This window comes from Accipiter gentilis, chromosome 3, assembly GCF_929443795.1.
Source record: "Accipiter gentilis chromosome 3, bAccGen1.1, whole genome shotgun sequence".
In the NCBI taxonomy this organism is placed as follows: Eukaryota; Metazoa; Chordata; class Aves; order Accipitriformes; family Accipitridae; genus Astur; species Astur gentilis.
This window is the reverse complement of record NC_064882.1, coordinates 18,744,507-18,763,698: the sequence shown is the minus strand read 5'-3', so window position 1 is coordinate 18,763,698 and position 19,192 is coordinate 18,744,507. Positions and strand designations below refer to the sequence as shown.

General features: G+C 42.5%; 1 protein-coding gene, 1 long non-coding RNA gene and 1 other non-coding gene across 7 annotated transcripts in view; 2 read left to right on the top strand and 1 right to left on the bottom strand.

Moving 5' to 3' along the window:
- The window catches only part of USP46 (ubiquitin specific peptidase 46), a 36,631-nt gene extending 27,886 nt beyond the window's left edge, over positions 1 to 8,745 (bottom strand). For 2 of the 3 annotated variants that reach the window (XR_007509891.1, XM_049831784.1), the window contains exons 1-2: positions 6,505 to 8,745; positions 5,357 to 5,478 (exon numbers count right to left, since the gene is read on the bottom strand). Coding sequence is in view for 2 of the 3 variants with exons in the window: in XM_049831784.1 (XP_049687741.1) it covers positions 5,357 to 5,437 (81 nt within the window). In the remaining variant the exon portion in view is untranslated. The remainder of the gene's footprint in view (positions 1 to 5,356; positions 5,479 to 6,504) is intronic. The other variant, XM_049831797.1, reaches the window with a different exon arrangement.
- Positions 8,746 to 14,437: 5,692 nt separating this feature from the next.
- On the top strand, positions 14,438 to 17,164 carry LOC126051977 (uncharacterized). Of its 3 annotated transcripts, none has more exons than XR_007509912.1 (5): positions 14,438 to 14,953; positions 15,834 to 15,942; positions 16,181 to 16,286; positions 16,373 to 16,442; positions 16,875 to 17,164. It is a non-coding gene; the product is annotated as an uncharacterized LOC126051977 (long non-coding RNA). The 3 variants fall into 3 exon arrangements; XR_007509913.1 differs by having other exon boundaries at positions 16,122 to 16,286; XR_007509911.1 differs by lacking the exon at positions 16,181 to 16,286.
- LOC126037571 (small nucleolar RNA SNORA26) lies at positions 16,109 to 16,226 on the top strand. The gene has a single exon (XR_007505752.1). It is a non-coding gene; the product is annotated as a small nucleolar RNA SNORA26 (small nucleolar RNA).
- Positions 17,165 to 19,192: the final 2,028 nt, after the last annotated feature.

Here is a 19,192-nt window from a genome sequence, read left to right as displayed (position 1 = left end):
GAAACAGCTGACTAAGGTAGTAGTGCTTAAAAAAAAAAAAAAGAAAAAAAAAATGTCTAGAGGCCACAGTGTAGTATAAGATGAATAAGGATGAGCTATGCAATGCTATTTAAAAAAAAACCCACAACAACAAAAATGTGGACAACATAATGAAATTCTTACAGACAGGAGTCTACAAAGTTCTTAAAGTAACTTTCCTGTTTAACTTGTCACTGGTAAGACTTCAGACAGGATCTTACATCCAGGTTTGGGTGCTAGGTTTCAAGAAAGATGAAGGTAACTGGAGAGAATCCAAAAGAAGGCAGTCAAAATGAAAAACTCAACTCTAGAGGAAAATGACCTGTAAAAAAGGGTTGAACAGGGTTGTGTTGCATAAGACAGAAAAGGTTGAGGCAGGGCATGACAATATTTTCAAGTATATAGTTTGTTACAGAAGGGAAGTAGTCTGTGGTCAATCTTAAGGGTAGACAGGATGAAAAGTACCAAGCTCAAATTACAGTAATGTATATTCAGGTAAGACATTAGGAAACATTCTAGTCGTAAGGACATTGAAGCATTGGGATAGACTGCCTAGAGAGATGACGTAGTCACCATCACAGGAAATCTTCGAGTTTGACAGACGTACATCAGAAATAACATAGGTTTATCAAATGGCATTCCAGTGGACAGTTGGAGACTTTATTGTCCTAGGACAGTTTAGATGCAACTATTATTAGGTCATTAATTGTGAAATCAGATTAAATAACTGCAACACACAATATCCAGTAATGGCTGGCTTGAAACCGTCAGCACAGCATCCTTCTGTGCCAAGGCTGAGCACACCTAAAACACGCTTACAATGGAGCCCTGACAGCGGAGATACAAGCTCATTTCTTCCCCAGAAGTACTGATACATTGTGGTGTTAAGAGTACATAACGTATTTAAATGTATGTAAGTGTGTCTACCAAACAGCCAGCCAAGGACAGTTTCTTGAGGCTAAAGGAAGATCAGCAGAAGAGACTTTGCTGACTGCTTCTCTGACTGGCCATGATTTACACTCTACAGATTGTGGCTCTTCAAGCCCATCAGCACCTCACCTTCTGCGTGGCACTTGCCCACCATGCACAGTTAATCAGGGTCCGGAGTCTGCTTTTCATCCCATCTCTTCCACAATGCAGACTCACTCAGCCTTGCTGAGCTGTATTTAAGAGGTTCCTTTTTTAAGGTATTTAGCATAACCACTTGTTTGCTCTTAATTCAGCAACTTGAAACCAAAGACTATATGCGTCTAACAGAAACACACTGTAAACCACACATTGCATTCATGAATTGTCCTGTTGTGCTTATCTTCTAAACAACTAGTAAGACCATGATAACCACTATAGCCATAAAAAAAGGTAGGTATTCATGCAAGACAAGCCTCAGTCATTAGTCCAGGTTATACATTGGAAATTGTATATTAGGATGTTTCTCACTTTGCATATCCGCCTCTATCCAATAAAAAATCTTTTGTGGACTTCTGTTCATCTTTCGATGGAATGCACACTTTTTGTTTGTCAGTCCATTACCCGTTTGTCAGCCATACTCTCAAGTTTCTCATTACTTCAGAAAGGTGTTAGAATAATTAGACTTCACATTCTCTATATATGTCATACTGAAATTGCGCACTCGAGACCACGCTTCTAGAATTGCATTGCTTGAACTGCCTGTAAATAATCTTTTCAGATGTAAAAATCTATTTTCCTTTATCAATCTAAATACGCCTTCAGATAGCTGTTTTAACCGTCTAGGCATGTATTATTCTGCCTTAATCTCTGTTTATGAGAAGTTTTAAAAGTGATGAAGAAATATACACTGCAGGTTGTCCAAATGAATAAATCCAGTTGAAAGTCATAGTGATCAATTCTGTAATCCAATAACATTCTTATTGTATGAAGCAGAATTTGACTATTTTTACAGCATTACAATTGTAATTTTCTTGATATCAAGCATTTCCCAGATCTATATTTGTAGTTGGAGTCATCATTCTGCCAATGCCCTATATTCAAACAAATCCTGCAATGAGGCTTTAAAATCATGACATTAAGAACAAACGAACAAACAAAAAATCCAACAGTTATTCTTATTTGCTTCCTGAATATAGAGATTCCCAGGTTTTTATGGTTTTTCTCTACAACTAGTTTCTAGGATGTTCAGAAACTTTTTTTTTGTTTTTAAAAATGAAAGCTGAAATTCACAGGTATTCACATAATACCTAGTAAATTGTGTGAATGTTTTGCTGAAGAAAAACACCAATTATTATGAAACAAATAGAGACTATGAGAATAATGGGTAACATGAAGCCCAGTTAATAAACCCCCAAATTTATCTGAGGAACTGCAATGATTTTCCAAAGAATATCTATACAACTGTGAGGTATCTCAGATAATACCTTGATCCAAATGTGTTCAGAATGTCCCATTCATTAAATTGACAGAGCACTCTGAAGTACAGATCAGATTATTTGAAATACTATTACAAAATTATGAAAGGGGTGATTAATACCTGTTCTCAGCAGAATACTAAAAGGTACTTAGGAGAAATATGGTCCACAGAGCTTGTTAGCCATCTCTGTAAAAATGTATGTCAATACATTCTGAAACGGTTAGAAGTCCTTCACTGTACATAACAGTAACATGCCTAGGCCACAACTTAGAACTCAAGACTGTACCAAAAGCTCATCAACAGAGAAACATACTGCAGAGGATTTCAGTAACAACAACCTTAAAATGCCACCGTGCCTATTTACCTCTGAAACAGCATTTTGTTCTTGAGTCATCAGGTTATCTCACAGAAACAATACCAAAGAGGATTACAGCACATCCCTAGTTTGTGTCTACAGCCTACAAGGGCTACATGGCACGGGGTGTTGCTATTCCCTCAAACAGGGTTTCTTCAGAGTATCTCATGCTTCTTCACATCTACTGTACCTGTCCTACATAATGATTGTATACATGACTGTATACCTCCTGTGGTGAACCTGGTGTGCAGACAGAGTGGATAAACTTTCCCGGTGTCTGAAAGGCAGGTAAGGGGAACATCTTGGGGACTAGACCTCCAAATCAGCAAGGGTTGGCCACTGTGCCCAGATAAGAGTCCCACTGATTCCTTCAGGCACAGTTGCCTTCATCCCCTCCACCCCAGCAGAACAAGTTTTAGCTCTTTGGTGTCATTAAGCTGTTAGTTACAATACTATCATTATTATAACCAAGGGGACAAAACCGGTAAAAGACAATACAGGAATTTTGTTTAATTCTAGAAGGTTGTGCATTTGAATATTTACTACAAAGAAATGTGCCAAGTGGAAAGTTTTGCACCTAACGTTTTTTCTTACTGGTTACCTCCTACTGTGTCTGCCTCAGCATGAGGCAGAGCTTATCCGGTGTACTAGACCTCTTTTGCAAGCAAGTTACACACTGTCCCTGGCTTCCTTGCTTCACTACACTTGTTTTGATCCTTCCTGGAAAAGACTGAATCTCTACCATCTTTGGGAGGCCAAAATTACAACCTGAGATACTAGACCTCAGGCAGTCAATTAAATAGCAAACATGCATCCTACAATGCTGACTACCCAAGTTCCCTTGAGCTAAATTTCATCTGTTTTCCCCTTCGGGACATGAAAGTACTTGGACAAACAAACACAAAAGACTTTGTCAAGAAAGGACTACCATTGAAAACATAATCTATGTTGCATTCAGAGAAGGACAAATATTTCAGGATCAATTCCTCCCTCTATCTCCCTCCATCCTCCTGCTCCCCACCCCCCACCCCCCGAAAATCAGCCAAGCATCATCCATTTTTTTGCAAAAGTTAAGAAAAAAAACACCTCTGTGAACACTCTCAAGTGCAACAGGAATGGAAAAAGATAAAGAAGAACAGAACTTTTTTTTTTTTCATTACTGTGTTCAACCAGGTTAAAAAACTTAGAAACATACTATTATGCGGCATTATATAAAAAAAATATATTATATTACCTAAGAATTTTGCAGCTATTTCTTAGTCCACAAATTCTAAGTAGTTCAGTTCTTCAAGCACTATGTTATAGTGCAGCAACAAGTTCTGGGAATTAATATCTTCGCCTGGTAGATTTCTACAGATGCCCTAAATCAAACTAGCACAGCAAATATTCAGGTAAAAGATTTTCTTATATACCTCTAACCTTCCAAAGTCCCATTCTTATGGAGGTTTGTCATAGTTCCTCCTACAGACCATTGAGTTCAAGTCCACCAACTCATCTAAGCCAACACCTTTTTGGAGAAGCCATAATGCAGCGTTGCCAATACTTCCAAGAATTTATGTTTTACTCACAGCCCCAAATTCCTGTAGCTTTCTCAAAATCTCAGCTTTTTTTCCTAAACGACTTTCCAGCCTCTGTGGGTTATCCAGAAAAGACTAAATGTGACCAGCACAACACAACATCTCTAAAAGCTAAGTACACAGATCCCAAGGAATATGTAGCTTTAAAACATCATTATTGTTACACCAGCTTCACCTTCTGTCACAGTACTGCTACCATGAACTAGAATTACCTTGAACTATGAACCCTTGCATGCTTTTTCTGCCTGAGGCTCTAATTCTTCCTTGCAGTCTCCCCATTTCTCGGATGCTACATTTGCAGGATATACTGGCAGTGACAGCTGAGCAGCACACCATTAGAACAACCTCCTCAGTTTTGCTGTGAATCTCTTCAGTCTTTGGGAGAAACATACTGTATGCAAGTGCATCTGTTTGAAGCGCACGAAAGAAATCACGGAGTTCCTAGTACTTTATGCCAATGCTAAAGTCTTACAACCACCTAAGAGTCTCCAGCTCCCCTTCATGCGGTGCTCTCTTATGCAGTCTGTGGGGCATCACATCCACCATTCATCAGCAATAAAAACCAGAGACTGCCTCAGAAGGAAGGTTAAGTGTGCCCACGTTTTCTCCTCAGTCCTGTACTGTTTCCTAAACCTTTCTTTGCAGTATCCCTGGCCCACTGGCCCACAGGACTGGAAATGATTAAGAGCAATGAAAAGCTTAGAAAACTACTTACTGTTGGTGAAGAAAGGTGAGCACCCAGATTATTTTACCCCAAGTCTGGATTTTGTAGTAAGTTTTTTTAACCCCAAATCCAACCCTTCCTCTCTGCATTTCAGAGCAGGCATTTCAAAGTAAGGACTGAGGCTTAAGTCAGAACTATGTCCTGGGCATCTGGTTGAAAACAAAAGAGCAAGCCCACTTAAGTGGAAGTGTGGGCACATGGAAGGGGAGCAGGCTCGCAATCCGCACTCCCTCCCCCAGACCACTGCTGCTGACCCCGCAGGAGCCAGGCCTCTGGGGCTGTGCCTGTTGCCTTACCCTAGAGGTAGGCTCCATTCTCCAGGGCAGATGAATGGTATGTGTGGCATCACCAGCACAAGGCATGCTGGGGCACCACATGGAGGGAAGCTGGCAACTGCGTGTAGCTGCTCTTGAAGAACCTGGAAATAAGGGGGAAAATTACAGACTAAAACAATAAAATGTGCAGAAACAAGCTTCTCTTCTGTTTGCATTGGGGTGCTTAGCACGCACCCATTTCTTTGGCAAGTTTATTACTGCCTCACTGTATCAAGTCTTTGACAGACAAAGTTTGAGGTCTCCCTTCCCCCACCAATAAGTTTCAAAAATCTAAACCCAATCAGATGCTCCAGGTTTGTTAGGATTAAAATTGGTCCCAAGCACAATGCAGAAAGTGTCCTTTCAACTGTTCCTGGGGAGGAAAGTGGAAAAGGCTGAACATACAAACAAAAATATTAATGTTTCCTTATTACTTCCTAATTGCCTAGTCTGATTTAGAGAAAGCTAAGTGATTCAGGAGTACTTAACAAACAGCAGTCCTCTCCCAGTGGCGCGCAGTGCAAGCTAAACACTGATGTTTGCTCTAAAGCCAAGACTTCCTAGAACAGGTAGCTAGCGTCGGAATCCCAAAGCGCGTTATCAGGCATCTAAACATCCTCGTTTTCTGCGTAACCTGGGGAGCTCCTGGCCCCCTGTGACCACAGGGTACCTGCCTGGCCTGAGAGGGTTAAATGGGGTCACTGACTCAACGAGCATTCAGAGCCCAACTTTGGGGTCCTTTCGCAGGACTCTTAGGGCAAGAGGAAGGGCAGGAGGAGGAAGGGCGGGCTGCGGCTCCGTCTGCAACGCGCATCGGCCGGGCCACCTCGGCTCCGGAGGGCCCCGCACCGGCTCAGCATCTCCGACCCGCCCCGGCCCACTCCCGGGCTGCTCCGGGAAAACTCCTCGGGACGTCGCCGCTCTCCGGCGGCCGACTCCACCCCGGGCACGTCCCGGCGCAGCCTGCCCGGCTCCCCCGCCGCCGGGGGGCAGGGATGCGGTCGCTTCCTTTGCCTGGCGCCCCTGGGGGGAGCCCCCCCCAGCCGCCCCTCCGCCGGCCCCAGCAGGGCCTGCCCCCGGAGGGGCTGCTGTGCCGCCCCCCGCCGGCGCGCCTGCCCGCCAGCACTCACCATATTACAGATGGAGGCGATGTTTCTGACAGTCATGAGTCTAAAGGTTGCAGCGATCCCACACCGCCATCTTTATAAGGTGAAAACAGCCCCGCTCATGGTGGGAAGAGCGCAGGAAGGGAGAGGGGGCGGCGGCGGCGGCTTCTGCTCCGGGGCTGGGATAAAAGCAAGAGGAGGGGACTGCACGGGCACCCTTCGCGCCCGCGGCGCGGCGAGAAGGACGGACCTTCCTGCCCTCCCTCCTCCGGGCGAGTGACCGGGAGATTCAGCAGCGCGGGGAGAGCAGCCGCATCTCCGCTCCTTCCGCCTCTGACTCTCGCCCGGCCCGCAGGGCCCCGGGCTCCCGCTGGAGCGCTCAGCCGCGCCTCTGCGCCAGCCGGCACCGCGCTAATCTCCCCCTTCCTCCTCCTCCTCCTCCTCCTCCTCCTTCTCCTCCTCCTCCTCCTCTCCTGGCGGCTGCCGTTGCCGCTCGCCGCTCCATTGCAGCGCCGCGCCCGCTGATCCGCTCTGACAGCGCCGGGGAAGGGGGAGGTCAGAGGCAGTCACCGGCTCGGGGCACCCCGGCGGGCCCGGCCGGGGCGGCTGCTGCCGCCGCCGCCGCAGCCAATGCGCGGCGGGGAGGAGGGGGCGCGGGGGGGCTGCCCCTGCCGCCTCGCCCGGCCCGGCCCGGCCCGGCCCGGCCCGGCCCGCCGCCCCGCCGGCGGCACGCAGCGGCCTGGGACGGGCGCGTCTGAATCGCCAGGCCCGGAGCGGGCACAGGGCTGCAGACCTCGGGTTTCAGCGCATACGGAATCACATTGGCAGGCAGCGGGGGGGGAGGCCGGGAAGGCAGAGCCCGGGCTGGACGGCACGGGGGAGCGGCTGCGGCGGCAGCGCTGTGGTGCGGGACGTGCTCTCTCCGCCTAATTTGAGGTACGCAGCAGCCCAGGCACTTGCAAACCCCAGAACAGTGGGCCGGAATGTCATTTACTGCCCACAGTAGGTGCTTTGCATTGCCATTCACGCAGACAACGTTTACCTTTGCAAACGCTCTTCTGGGACCACGTCCACACCACGCGTCTTCATGCCACAGTGCTCACTCACGAGTTTACAACACGTGGCGTTTGTACAGCACCGTTAATGCAATAATCTCAGTTCCTCTTCAAACACAAGTCAGTCAAAGCCCATGCCTTTCTCCGAGATAGAGCAGTATGAGCGTATTGAGGTTACACACGTGATAATAGGCACAAGGTTGTTACATAGCTAACTTGAGGCCGCACAGCAAATCTCTGAGAGAAGCAAGAACAGAGTTCAGCCCTGGCAATGCCTCATCTTAGAATTCCTCTTTTCCTTAGCGGATGTTGCTGTTTTCAGCAGAAGCTTAAGGCCTGTTTGTTGTCCCTCTGCTATGCTGAGGAAGTCATTCAACTGAAGAGAGAACTGATAACGTTTCTACAGGCACCTCTGCTCCTAAGAGCACCTGGAAGTATGGCACACTCAGGCTTGGCTACGCTTTTTACTTCATGAAGCTAGACTGTAATAATTTCAGTCTATACAGCCTGTCCCCACAGGCTTGATTTACAGGAAACATTCTGAAGATGGTGATTTTTTTTATTTCAAAAGAAGGTCCGTGATTATTAACAAAAATCTGGCATCAGCAGTAGCCTCTAAAGATACATTCCTAGCCTGAGAATACTGTTAGGTAAGTAGCCTCAGTCCAGCTCATTGTGGACAAGTGCCCACTTGATAAAAACTGTATCAAATTTGGCACTAGTTGGCATCCTGCTGACAGTTTCAGCAAAGAAACTCAAAATGAAGTTGTCACAGAAACAGAACTTCCTTTCCTCAGCAAGTTGGATTAGTTATATTAAAGTCATTGCAGACATTTGAAGTGCAGGATGGAGAAAGATTTTTGGACATTATGGAGTAAAGTCATCAGGGCTACTAAACTGCTTCATAAATCCACAAATCACTACGTAAAAGAGCCATCAAATAATGTAACACTGAGAAAAAAAATAATTTTTGCTATAATTCTATTAAGTTCATGGTCTTACATTATGTGTGAATTTGATCCCAAGTGTTTAATTTGCTTAAACTCTGAGGACTGGATTATACATAATATCACAGGTTTTCTCAACATAACCAAGGGAAATGGGAATTAAGCCGAGGTGTCATTTCAGGAGTGGCCACCCCCAGCCTCCATTCTGAAGCAATCAAGGCCTGATTGGTCTCCAGTGCATTTTCTAAGTAGCCTATAGAGACTGACAGTACTGCACTATGGCTGGTTTTTAAACTCAGATCCCTTTTATTCCAGAAGCCTAATTGTGTAGTCTTTGCTGCAGCCCATTTATTCCAATTTACTGTATATAATTGTACTTGCTCTCAGTGAAAAGTTATGAAGCAAATGAACAGGTTTGAAAGGTGATTAAAAACTCTAAATGAAATGAAATGTGTTAACTAATAAAGCCATTTACCTCACATATATTTTAATGTCAAGGATATTATTCCCATAATATGAACCCCAGAGAAATCACACAAAGTAGGAAAACAAAAAAGTAAGAAAAAGGTAAGTGGTATTTTCATACTGTTGCTTTCTCACTGATGACAATTACTTGACTTCAGGGTAAGGTTTCAGGTGGTTTCTGTTTGTTAAACTTTTTTTTTTTTTTTAAACACAAAGTTAAATTTCTGTTAGTTAAGCATTTATTGGTTGTTCAAGGAAAGGGCTACTGTTGAAACTAAACATATTTGGAAATATGAACATATATACATACACACACGTCATTCTGTGAAGAATTCAATATCATTATCCTCAACATGAATAAAAATACTTTCATTTAAGGGTGGACACATTTCATGTCTTATTTCTGAGGATTTGTAATAAAAATAGGAAATAATATACAAGTATTTATGTACCAGTTTAACAATAGTTTAGTACTGGCTTTTTTTCTCTTCAGTCACATATCAAACAGGTAAAGAGAAAAGAAACTTTCACACTTGAAATGGGGTGGTGAGTGTTTGGTTTTTTTTCTGGTGTTGTCATTTTCAGGTCTACAAAGTTTATTTCTGTGGCTTTTTGAAGATAAAAAAGTGCTAAGAAAAGCAACAAATGCTAGTTACAAACATTATAGGAACTGTATAAATACAGAACAGTGAACAATTGTTTCCACTCTAAAGCATTGCCCTATCTCTTCATAACAAACAACTAACCCTGTGTTTCTTCTGAGTGTTAGACAAAGAGAAGGGAAACAAAGGACTATTTATAACCTATGAGTGCTTATATAATTTCTGTTGAAAGGTCAAAAAATGCCTCCTGCATTTAATTTTAGATCAGTCCTGGTCTCATCTGGTTATACGCTTGAACATTTTTTATTTCACTGAATAAAATAAGAACCTATTATAAATATCCTCTTTGGCTAGTGGACTTTCATAACATTTTCCATCTGACATTCTCAGAGTACTTTGCAAACGTTCACTCAGACTTGTCAAATTATTGGGTGGCAAGTTAATATTAGCTTCTTTTACAAAGCAAGAAAACAGACAAGAAATTTAGCAATTTGTCCAAAGTTACACAGGAAAGTTAGCAGCAAAGCTGGGACTAGAATATCTGCTCACTCTGTACTACAAAGAGGATATTGCATTTCCTCTCCAGAAATCTTGGAAAATTCCACAGAGGGTTCATATATATTTTTCTTGTAATAAACTCTGGTCCAGAAATGGCTAATCATCAGTCAGTTTTGCTGAACAAGTGTTTGGAACAGAATCAAATTTAGGATAAATTTCCAGGCAATTAAAAGGGCATATTAATGGAAAAGGCAGTTAAAAAAATACTCAGGTTTTCTGGCAGGTGGGAAAATATATAATAGGAATTAAAAGAGAATTCAGATGTCTGAAATACTTTCAGTGCTGACAATGTATGTTTAGCATTTTATATTTTTTTTAATATTTTGTATCTCACATTAAATTATGTTCTACAAAAAATATCAATATGTCTTTAACAGAATGGAAAATATGTAGACACAAGCATGAGGACTAAAGATTTTCCATGAAGCTTGGCCCCCACTGCAGAACAGATTGGAAGCTTTAGTACAATGCCAAATGGCAACTTGCAGACCATGGACTGAGGCTGCAGTGTATGGCTCATAGCAGGTCCACGGGAAGCCACTCCATTTACACCTGAAATTCTAATGGTCAGAGTGAATTGTAGTCCGTGAAAAATTCATGGCAATCCACAGAAAATGTGGGGTGTCTCCTGGGGGCCCCTTAGTCTAAAAAAAAAAAAAACAAAAACCCCTCAACTCTGGAATCACTGTTCTTGAAGACTATCAGCTTCAAAGCAACCCTTACCCAAAATTTTCAAATTATCTGAGAAATTATCTTTCTTGATATAAAATACAGTAAAACTTTATCTTTAGAATCCTAAGTCATACTGTCACCTACCAAATATGAAGCACAGAAAAGAAAACTTTGTATTAAATTAATCTCTGAATCTTGCCTGTATTTGCTAATGTAAACATTATACTAGTTGGCAGAGAGGAAATACCATCTTTTCATTTTTCTCAGAAATTGCTATTTTGCAGAAGAAAACAAAATACATTTACAGCATCTGACTTCATTTTTTTTTTTGGACAGACACCAGATTTGAAAGCCCAAAGACAGCAGAATAAGACAGATGCAAATACATTGATGTCAAATACACCAAAAGTGGACTGACTAGATAAAAGGGACTAATAGTTCTATAGTGATAACCATTAAACAGCCTATTCTATGAAGAGGCTGTTTAGGCCTTTAGAGTCAGTTCAATGTTCAATAATGGCCTAGAGGTGTGATTATCTCATAATATCTTACTCTTGCCTTTTTCCTTCTGCTTAATTGTGGTTTTAAAAAATTACATTAGGAGCTCTGAACAGTGACGATAAGAGAACTTCTGTGTATTGACTGCTTCATCAGTTTACATAACATTGATCTTCCCTGACATTCAATACTCAACTGAAAATATTCCCATACTTCTGTGAGGTAGAAGCTTGAAGAATGGCCTCTTTTTCAGGTATTTTATTCAGCAAGGAAGTTCACTAGCAAACTTTACTGGCATTTTTCTTACTTATACAAAATGTGCTTTCAGTTGGAAAGATACTATTTAAGTTCTAATCATACGTATTGGCTAGCAAGAGATAAATTTTTAGCCATGGAAATAATTTATCAAACAATAAAAGACTCACTGAGCAAAAATAACAGAGAACTTAAGTTTCTAACAGAAATGTATTGTTATTTATGCCTCTGGAAAGGAAATAACAATTCTGGCTTGCCCTCCTCTTCTTCTCCAAAGATATTACTTATTATTTTTCTTCTATTCTACAGGCTCTAATTTTAACCAACATAGATTCTGAAGACAAATCACAAAGGATATTTTGACAGCAGACAGGCTGTAAATGGCATTTACTCCATTTTCAGCATGAATTTAAAATAGCCTTTTCATTTTATGTAAATTGTGGCATAAATTAATCAAATTACATTTTTATTACATTAGCATATCAAAGTTTTAATCAAGTAAAAAAATAATTTTAAAAGGCTGCTACATTGTAAGGTCCCAAACCTGCCAATTATTTAATGCAGATGGATACTGTCATCTATCTGCAAAGACTGATGGTCCCATCAAGATTTTACTTGCTTGGTTTTCCTTCATATCAGTGTGGAGAAAAAACAGTGAGATTGAAATGAAACATTAATGACAATTGTGCATTGTGGTGAGCCCAACATGATGTTTTTAAACAAATGTTTTTCAAGTGTCTTTCAGCTGAGAGAGCTATAAGATCTGTGACTTTGACATTAAATTCACGCATCCCACAAAGAGAGACTTGACTGATTAGAGCACAACTCTTCAAGATTTGTACAGTTGGGTTCAGATCACCACAGACACCTTAAAAAGCTCGACACTAAATCCACAAAATAACCAAGACACCCAGCTGTCACTTAGCTAACTTCAAAATGCAGACCTTCAATATTCTTCTCCATGACTACCTGAAGTGGAAGCGCCCTAATGTAAACAGACCTCACAACATCTACTGGTGTAGTTGACCAGGTGTCTGACAATTTTTCCTGGGCATGTATAGAACCTGCTAACCTCTCACACTGAAAAGAAGGGACAAACAGGGCAGGTGGCCTCTGCATCTCTCTTGAAGTTGTGCCACTATCAGACAAGAAAGTAAGTCTCATGGAACCAGAGAGAAGGCAAACAATGCAAAGTTTGTATGGGGAAGACAGAAGAAAGCTCATGCAGGGGAAGAAAAACTAGTAGGATTTTATCTGAATGATTAAAATACTCATCTGGGATGGACACTGATCACTGGTTTGCTGTGCTAACAGAGGTGCCAGTTTACATTCTCTATTGGAAGAGAAGACACTGAGCTTGATATAGATCCCACTGGCACAGGTGGTAAAAATGTAAAGGTTGGATGCCAATTCATCTTTTTGGCTACATTACAAGAAAGGACGATCTGACTTAGGTGTGTAACTGTAGAAAATGGTCATTGCAGAGAATCCCACTTGAAATAACCTGAAGCTACATGTCTCAAATTCATACGCAGAGAATGACTTTCCTAGAGCCCAGAGACAGCTTTTGAATCCCCATGCACTCACAATAAACTGACTGGCACCGGGATTACACCTGCAACCATGTTTTAAGCAAGTCTCAAGAATTAGACTGAAAAGGTAATTAGAAGTGATAGGAAACAATTTCTAAAGCTATCCCTTGATTGCAACTATGTGACTGTTTGTTTTAGGCAGAAACTGATCGGTTTAGATCTGCTGAGGGTAGTTTAAATGCAGGGTTCAGAAAGCTCACAGAGATAGTGGGCCAACCTGTTATTTTCTTTCCACAGGCTTACAGGTGCTGTGCTGGTAGCAACTCAGTATGAGCCAAGACATACTGTTTCTCACTGAGGCAGGAAGCTACAAGTTATCAGCAATATAGCCACCTCTTTGTGAAGCAGAGACTTTCATTGAATTAAGAACTCCACCGGAACCACGACGCTGTGGTTCCTAGCTACTAGCTTGGCTGGGCAACATTCAAAGTCTCTGTACTACAAATTACTAATTCCCAGTTTATGCTAATCTGCTTGTACTCACCCTAAAACCTCTTAGTAGTGTCCCCAGTCAGACAGCACATCTTAGCTGAGGTAGAACAATAGCTGCGTTTTGCATCCATGTTGTGCACTAACTCGCAGGAGGCCAGGCCTGGTTCCACCGTGCCGCCCTGTGAGCTGCAGCCCAGGCGTGCTCTAGAGCGAGCCACATACGCTGTAACGTCAGCGAGGGTATTAGCGCAGGCTTGAGGCTTACTTCGCTATCCTTACAGGCAGATCCTAAGCCTCCTAAAGTAGGGCTTAGATGGGAGTTTAGACAGAGATCAGCAGTATTTAGTTCCGCTACGCAGCTGCTACTTCACACCAAAGACGCTTTTGTTTCTGTGTGCGAAGGACCGCCGGGCCCCCCGAGTTTGGCCTGGGCAGAGATCGACAATTATATCCCAACGAAGACAAAAGCCCCCTCGTGACTCAGGCCGCGGGTCCGCCCCTGACTGACCGCCGCAGGGAGCGCGACCGAGCAAACCGGGGCGCTTCTCCCTGAGGCAGAAGGCCGCCCCCTCCTCCCCGACCGCCGCGGCCCGGGGTCACTGGCCGTCCCCCCATTCCAGGGGCAGCCCCACGCCGTCTCCCCGCGGGGGAGCGCGGGCGGGGAGGCGCAGCACGGCGGCCTCTCGCCTTAACGTTTCGCTGGGAGCGCCGGTACGCGGCTCGGTCGCCTCAGGCCCCGCAGGGGCGTCCTCCCGCCCTTCCCCCCTCGCGGGGTCACGTGCGCCAGCTCGACCAATCAACAGCGACGCCCCCGCGGGGTCTCGCGGGAGCGGCGGGACGGTATTTAAGGCCGCGGGAGGCGCCGCCCTCCCTCTTTCCCTCACCGCCCGCCGCTGTGGTAAGGCGGCCGCAGCCGCTCCCACGGGGAGCCCCGGGCTCCCAACGGGCGGGGTGCGGGGGGACGGAGTTGGGACCTGCTCGGGTCTTCCCTTCACATCTTGCCCTCTCGGAGCCTGGCGGTGCTCCGGGGAGTCAACACAGGGGGATAGAGCGCCTTTCCCTCACAGAAACCCAGTGCGGAGCCGTCCCCTCCGCCCTGCATCCTGTCGTGAGGCACAAGCGGTTCCCTCTCCCTTCCTCCCCCCCGCCCTGCTGCTCCGGTCTGACTTCTTTCTCTCTCTCTCTCCCTCCGCAGTGTGTGGCGTGGGCCGCCCGGCGGGGAGGAAGGCGGCAGAAAGCGTCCCAAGGTACCGGCAAGGCCTTCCGATGCCCCCGGAGGCTTTGTCCCCTGGCCTGCCGCGCTCGGCTGTGCCCGGCGTGGGCAGGAGGCCAAGGGCAGTAGGCCTGGCCAGTGGGAAGCGCTGGGGATCTGGAGTCGTGCCTTTGAACTGCTATAGGTAAGGGGACACGCCGACCTCATCCCACACCTCACAGCCTGGGGCTGGTTAGCTAGGGCTTTGGGCTTCAGAAATGGAGAGCTGTGGATCCTCAGACATTGTACCACTTAAAGACGAACGTATATCTGAGGGTACTGGTCTGTGTCGCTGTGAGACGAAGGAGTATTTGTGTTCATTTATACCCTTCTGCTCTTCTCTAAATTATAGGCATTGAGCTGCGCAGACCTTAAATCTGATTTCAGTGCAGCGGTTTCTTTTTATAGGCTGCATCAAGAAAATTGCAGTTATAACCTGCAGTGTTCAGGGTACTGAAGGCTGCAGGCACCTAAGTTCAAATGGACTTAATGTTACAAAGAAAGAACAGTCACTGATTGCATAGGCTTTTGGCCTAGTCTTGTATGTCTGTAACAGTGACTTGATGGCTTTCTTGGTTGAGAGTGTATAATTTGTTACAAGGTATCTGTAATTAGGCACAAGGTAGCAAAGAACTGGCTGGTAAAGTCTGTTAAATATAGAATTTACAGCTTACTTCAGGGTAGTGTCAACACTAAAAGCAATTTAGGCATAATAAACTTTCCATTGTTTCTGATTAGCAGTATATTTTAAAAGATGTTAAAAATATGTTCTGTGTAGTTTAAACAGGCTAATTAAAACAATCTTTTTCAACAGATTGAACCACTGACTACCTTTTGCTCTAGGTCTTGATTTGATAGTCTTGATATGTAAATGACTTCTGCAACTTTGTAGACTGACTTTAAGAAGGTCTAATTCAATGTAATAGCAAGTCTGTAGAATATGGCTTTAAAAAGGTCTGTAATTAGATGATATAAATTGTATTACAATTTAATACTTTTTTGTCTCTTTTTTTTGGCCTGTTTAGAGGTCCCACATAGCGACTTTATGTTTGAAATATTCTAGACATGGATAATCATGCCTAAATTAGAAGCACTGCTCAGGACTTAAGAATGAACAGAACCATCTGCTAGAAGGTAAGTATGCTTTAGTCTAATGACAATTGTAGATAGTTTTTAAAACTTGCTTTTTGATAATTCACAAATTTCATGCAAATTGTAATCTCTTGAGTAAATGGTAAATTCAGATTATCCTAGTTAATAAGAAAAAAAATAGTGCTATAATCTACTCCCCTTTTATGCTTTGCCCTCTTAAGTCTGGCAGTGTCTTAAGTGGCCAACACAGAGGGGTATAAAAGTTCTCTCTCAAACCCAGAGGTGAGGTTGAAACTCTTCTTTGGATCATGGTGAGAGGAACAACACATTCATGAAACTACTGAACTTCAGGAAGCTACTAAATCAATTTTATTAATAGCTTGTAGGTAGGTTTTGAACTGTCATCTGATTATCATGTTATCTGCGTCTTGGTATCAGTTTCATGTAAACCTTACTTTTTTGGGTTTCTCAGGTGTGTTGGTGCTTTATGAACCTGTGATAAACGTGTGAAAAGAGTTCCTTGTAAACTGGTTGGTCTCCAGGTATGTAGTTTAAAAAGGATTATCAGATGTTAGTGGATGGATTGCCTTCTATATCTAAAGAAGTTTAATTTATTCCTTACCTGAAAACAAACAAACAAAAACCAAAATTAGTTTGGACTAGTGGAAACCTACACGGTAATTGTTAGAACTTTATATAGGCATAGCCAACCTAAATTGGAAAAAAATCTTAGGAAAGCTTATGATAGTTATTGGGTCCATTTGTTCTAATCTGGCTGGTCCTGGAATGGAATCCACGCTAATGGTGTGGGAAAGGAAAATCCTGTCCTGGATAAATGAAGAAATTTGTATTGAGAAATGGCTCTGACTTAAGAGTTAGTGTTATGTAGTATGTTCATATAGCTCAACCTTAGGCCAGTTACCTCTTTTGTATGTGTGATGCTGACTGCAAATTAAATAAAACTTCTTTTGCAGGGAGGAAACCAGCATGTGCAAGGGATTTGAACTGATATTAAACATCAGCTTATGATTTCATGAGCGGCTGATTTCTGAATTCGTACTAGATGACTCCAGTTGTCACCTGTAATGTATTGTCTTGAAAGTGGAATTGAGACAAGCAATGGCTAAAGCTACATGTTTTCAATGATCATGTTTAATCAAGAATCTTGTCATTTGTTAAAACAGGTTTCTTAACAGAAACTGCTGTAATTTATTTCTGTGTCTTTTTGGATTAATTGAAATAAAACATGAGAATGCTACCAGAAGTTTGTGTGTTCTGAAGGTTTCTTGTTTAGGTACATCGTGTATGAAGGCTTTGTTTCACGGATGTGAACATTTTTGTGTTGTCATGCAGAAACATTCTATTGCCATGTGCAAACTTGATAAGTTTAATCTTTAACTCACAAATCCATTGAAAATGACCCTCTTAATCTTTTATTCTGAATGTCTGGTCATGGGTTTTTGGATGTATTTTAGAATGCAAAAGCACTTTGAGATCAACTGGCCAACTACTAAGTTATTTCACTAGGCTGTATGTGTTTGCATGTTCTCCAACTATTCAAAAGATTGTCTCAAACTTTAAAGACCATCCTTAGCAAGAATCCCATTACCTGCCTATTTCAAATAAACAAAAAGGGAAATGTTGCAATATTCCGTGTAAAGAACAACTAGTGTGAAGATACTTGAAGAGCAGTATCGATATTTTTGAGCAATTGAAAGCTTGTATGTGCTTTTCAGTTGCTTATGTCTAAATAACTTATTCCTCAATGGTAGGTCTTAACATGAGGTTGATTTATGTGTATCCTATTACTAGCCAATGCTTCCTTAGAATGTACAAGCAAGAATATAAAATACAGTTAGAAGTAGCTGCCAGGCACTCCCCACTGCCTGCACAGGAAAGTGAATTAGTGTAGCTTTAGGACCAAACTCTTTTATATACTTGGTCAGATTTAATGTGCATCTAGCCAAGAAGCGTTTCTGGTGGTTATCTTTGCTTAAACATATGCTAAACAGGGTGAGTATTTAGTGATCTATTACATTTGTAGCTTGCTAGGCTTACCTAAGTGTTTATTGTCCTCTGGATTGTGTTTTAATAAAAGATGAAACTAAATTTGAAGTATACAAAAGTACTTTATCTTCATATTAAATCTGTCACTGTCTAGTTCCTGTTATGAGAAACAATGAATCATTTTCCTACAAGCCTTGTCAGTCATTTTATAGACCTCTGTCCTCTGCAGTCTTGCTGAAGGATTAAGCTTTAGTCTATTCAGACTTGCCTTGTGTGAGTGTGGTTTCATATCTGATCTATGCTGCCCTGTGCAGGTTTTCTTAAATCTTGCTTCTCTTGGGTTCAACACTAATTGATGGTATTCAGCATAGATTTCTAAATGTTCTCTCCTGTTTTCCTCAACTAGTAAGCTTGTTTACTTTTGATAGCTTGGGATGATGTTTTCAGTGAGCTGTCTATACTTCCAGAACTTTTCAGGTGAGTAGAAGCTATTTTAGAATTAGGGTTGGACTCTTCCTTCCCAGATTCATTAGTCATGCAAGAAGTGGTGTTAAATTCTGTCTGCTGCCCTGTCCATGAGGATCTTGTCAGAATCAAGATTTCTGGGAGTCTGCAGCCGTGATTAGCTTAGAGTATTCTGCTTTTTTCACATTAATTGATGCTGAAAACAGCTTTGAAATCCTTTCACTTCTGAAACTATTTGTTCCTCTCCTTTCTGAATTAATGGTCTAGGAGTACACTAAAGGTTCCTTCTCTTTCACGGTAGCTGTCATACCCTTGAAGGACATATCTGAAGACTTTTCTAAAATAGTGTTCCTTTGAGTCAGGCTCTGTGCTTAGGTGCTGACTCCTTCAGACACTTGTTTGTTCAGTTTTTCTGAGGCATTACTACTCTTCAACTTCATGCTGTGCAGCTGGTGATAAAAAATACCATTAAATCCTAATGACTTGGTCCTTATTCACAAATTTGTTCTAAAATGTTTCAGGTAGGTCCTTGTTCATTCATCCCTGGGTTTTAAAACTTTGGGAAAGTAATCTTTATCACAGACAAATCATTCATTTGGCTTTTGTGATGTAGCCTTCAAATTCTCAAAGGCTCCTTTCATACTTGTTCATTTCTGGGGCTTGCTATTTCTTTTGCAGACTGCCTGCTCCTGATCAATTTGAAGATATTTTAATATTATTTTATCATATTGCTCCTTAAGCTTTTCTGTTGTGTCAGTATTGGACAGATTTTAAACTGGGTTATTCATTTTTACTTTGTTTTGGCATGATTTGTAGTTAC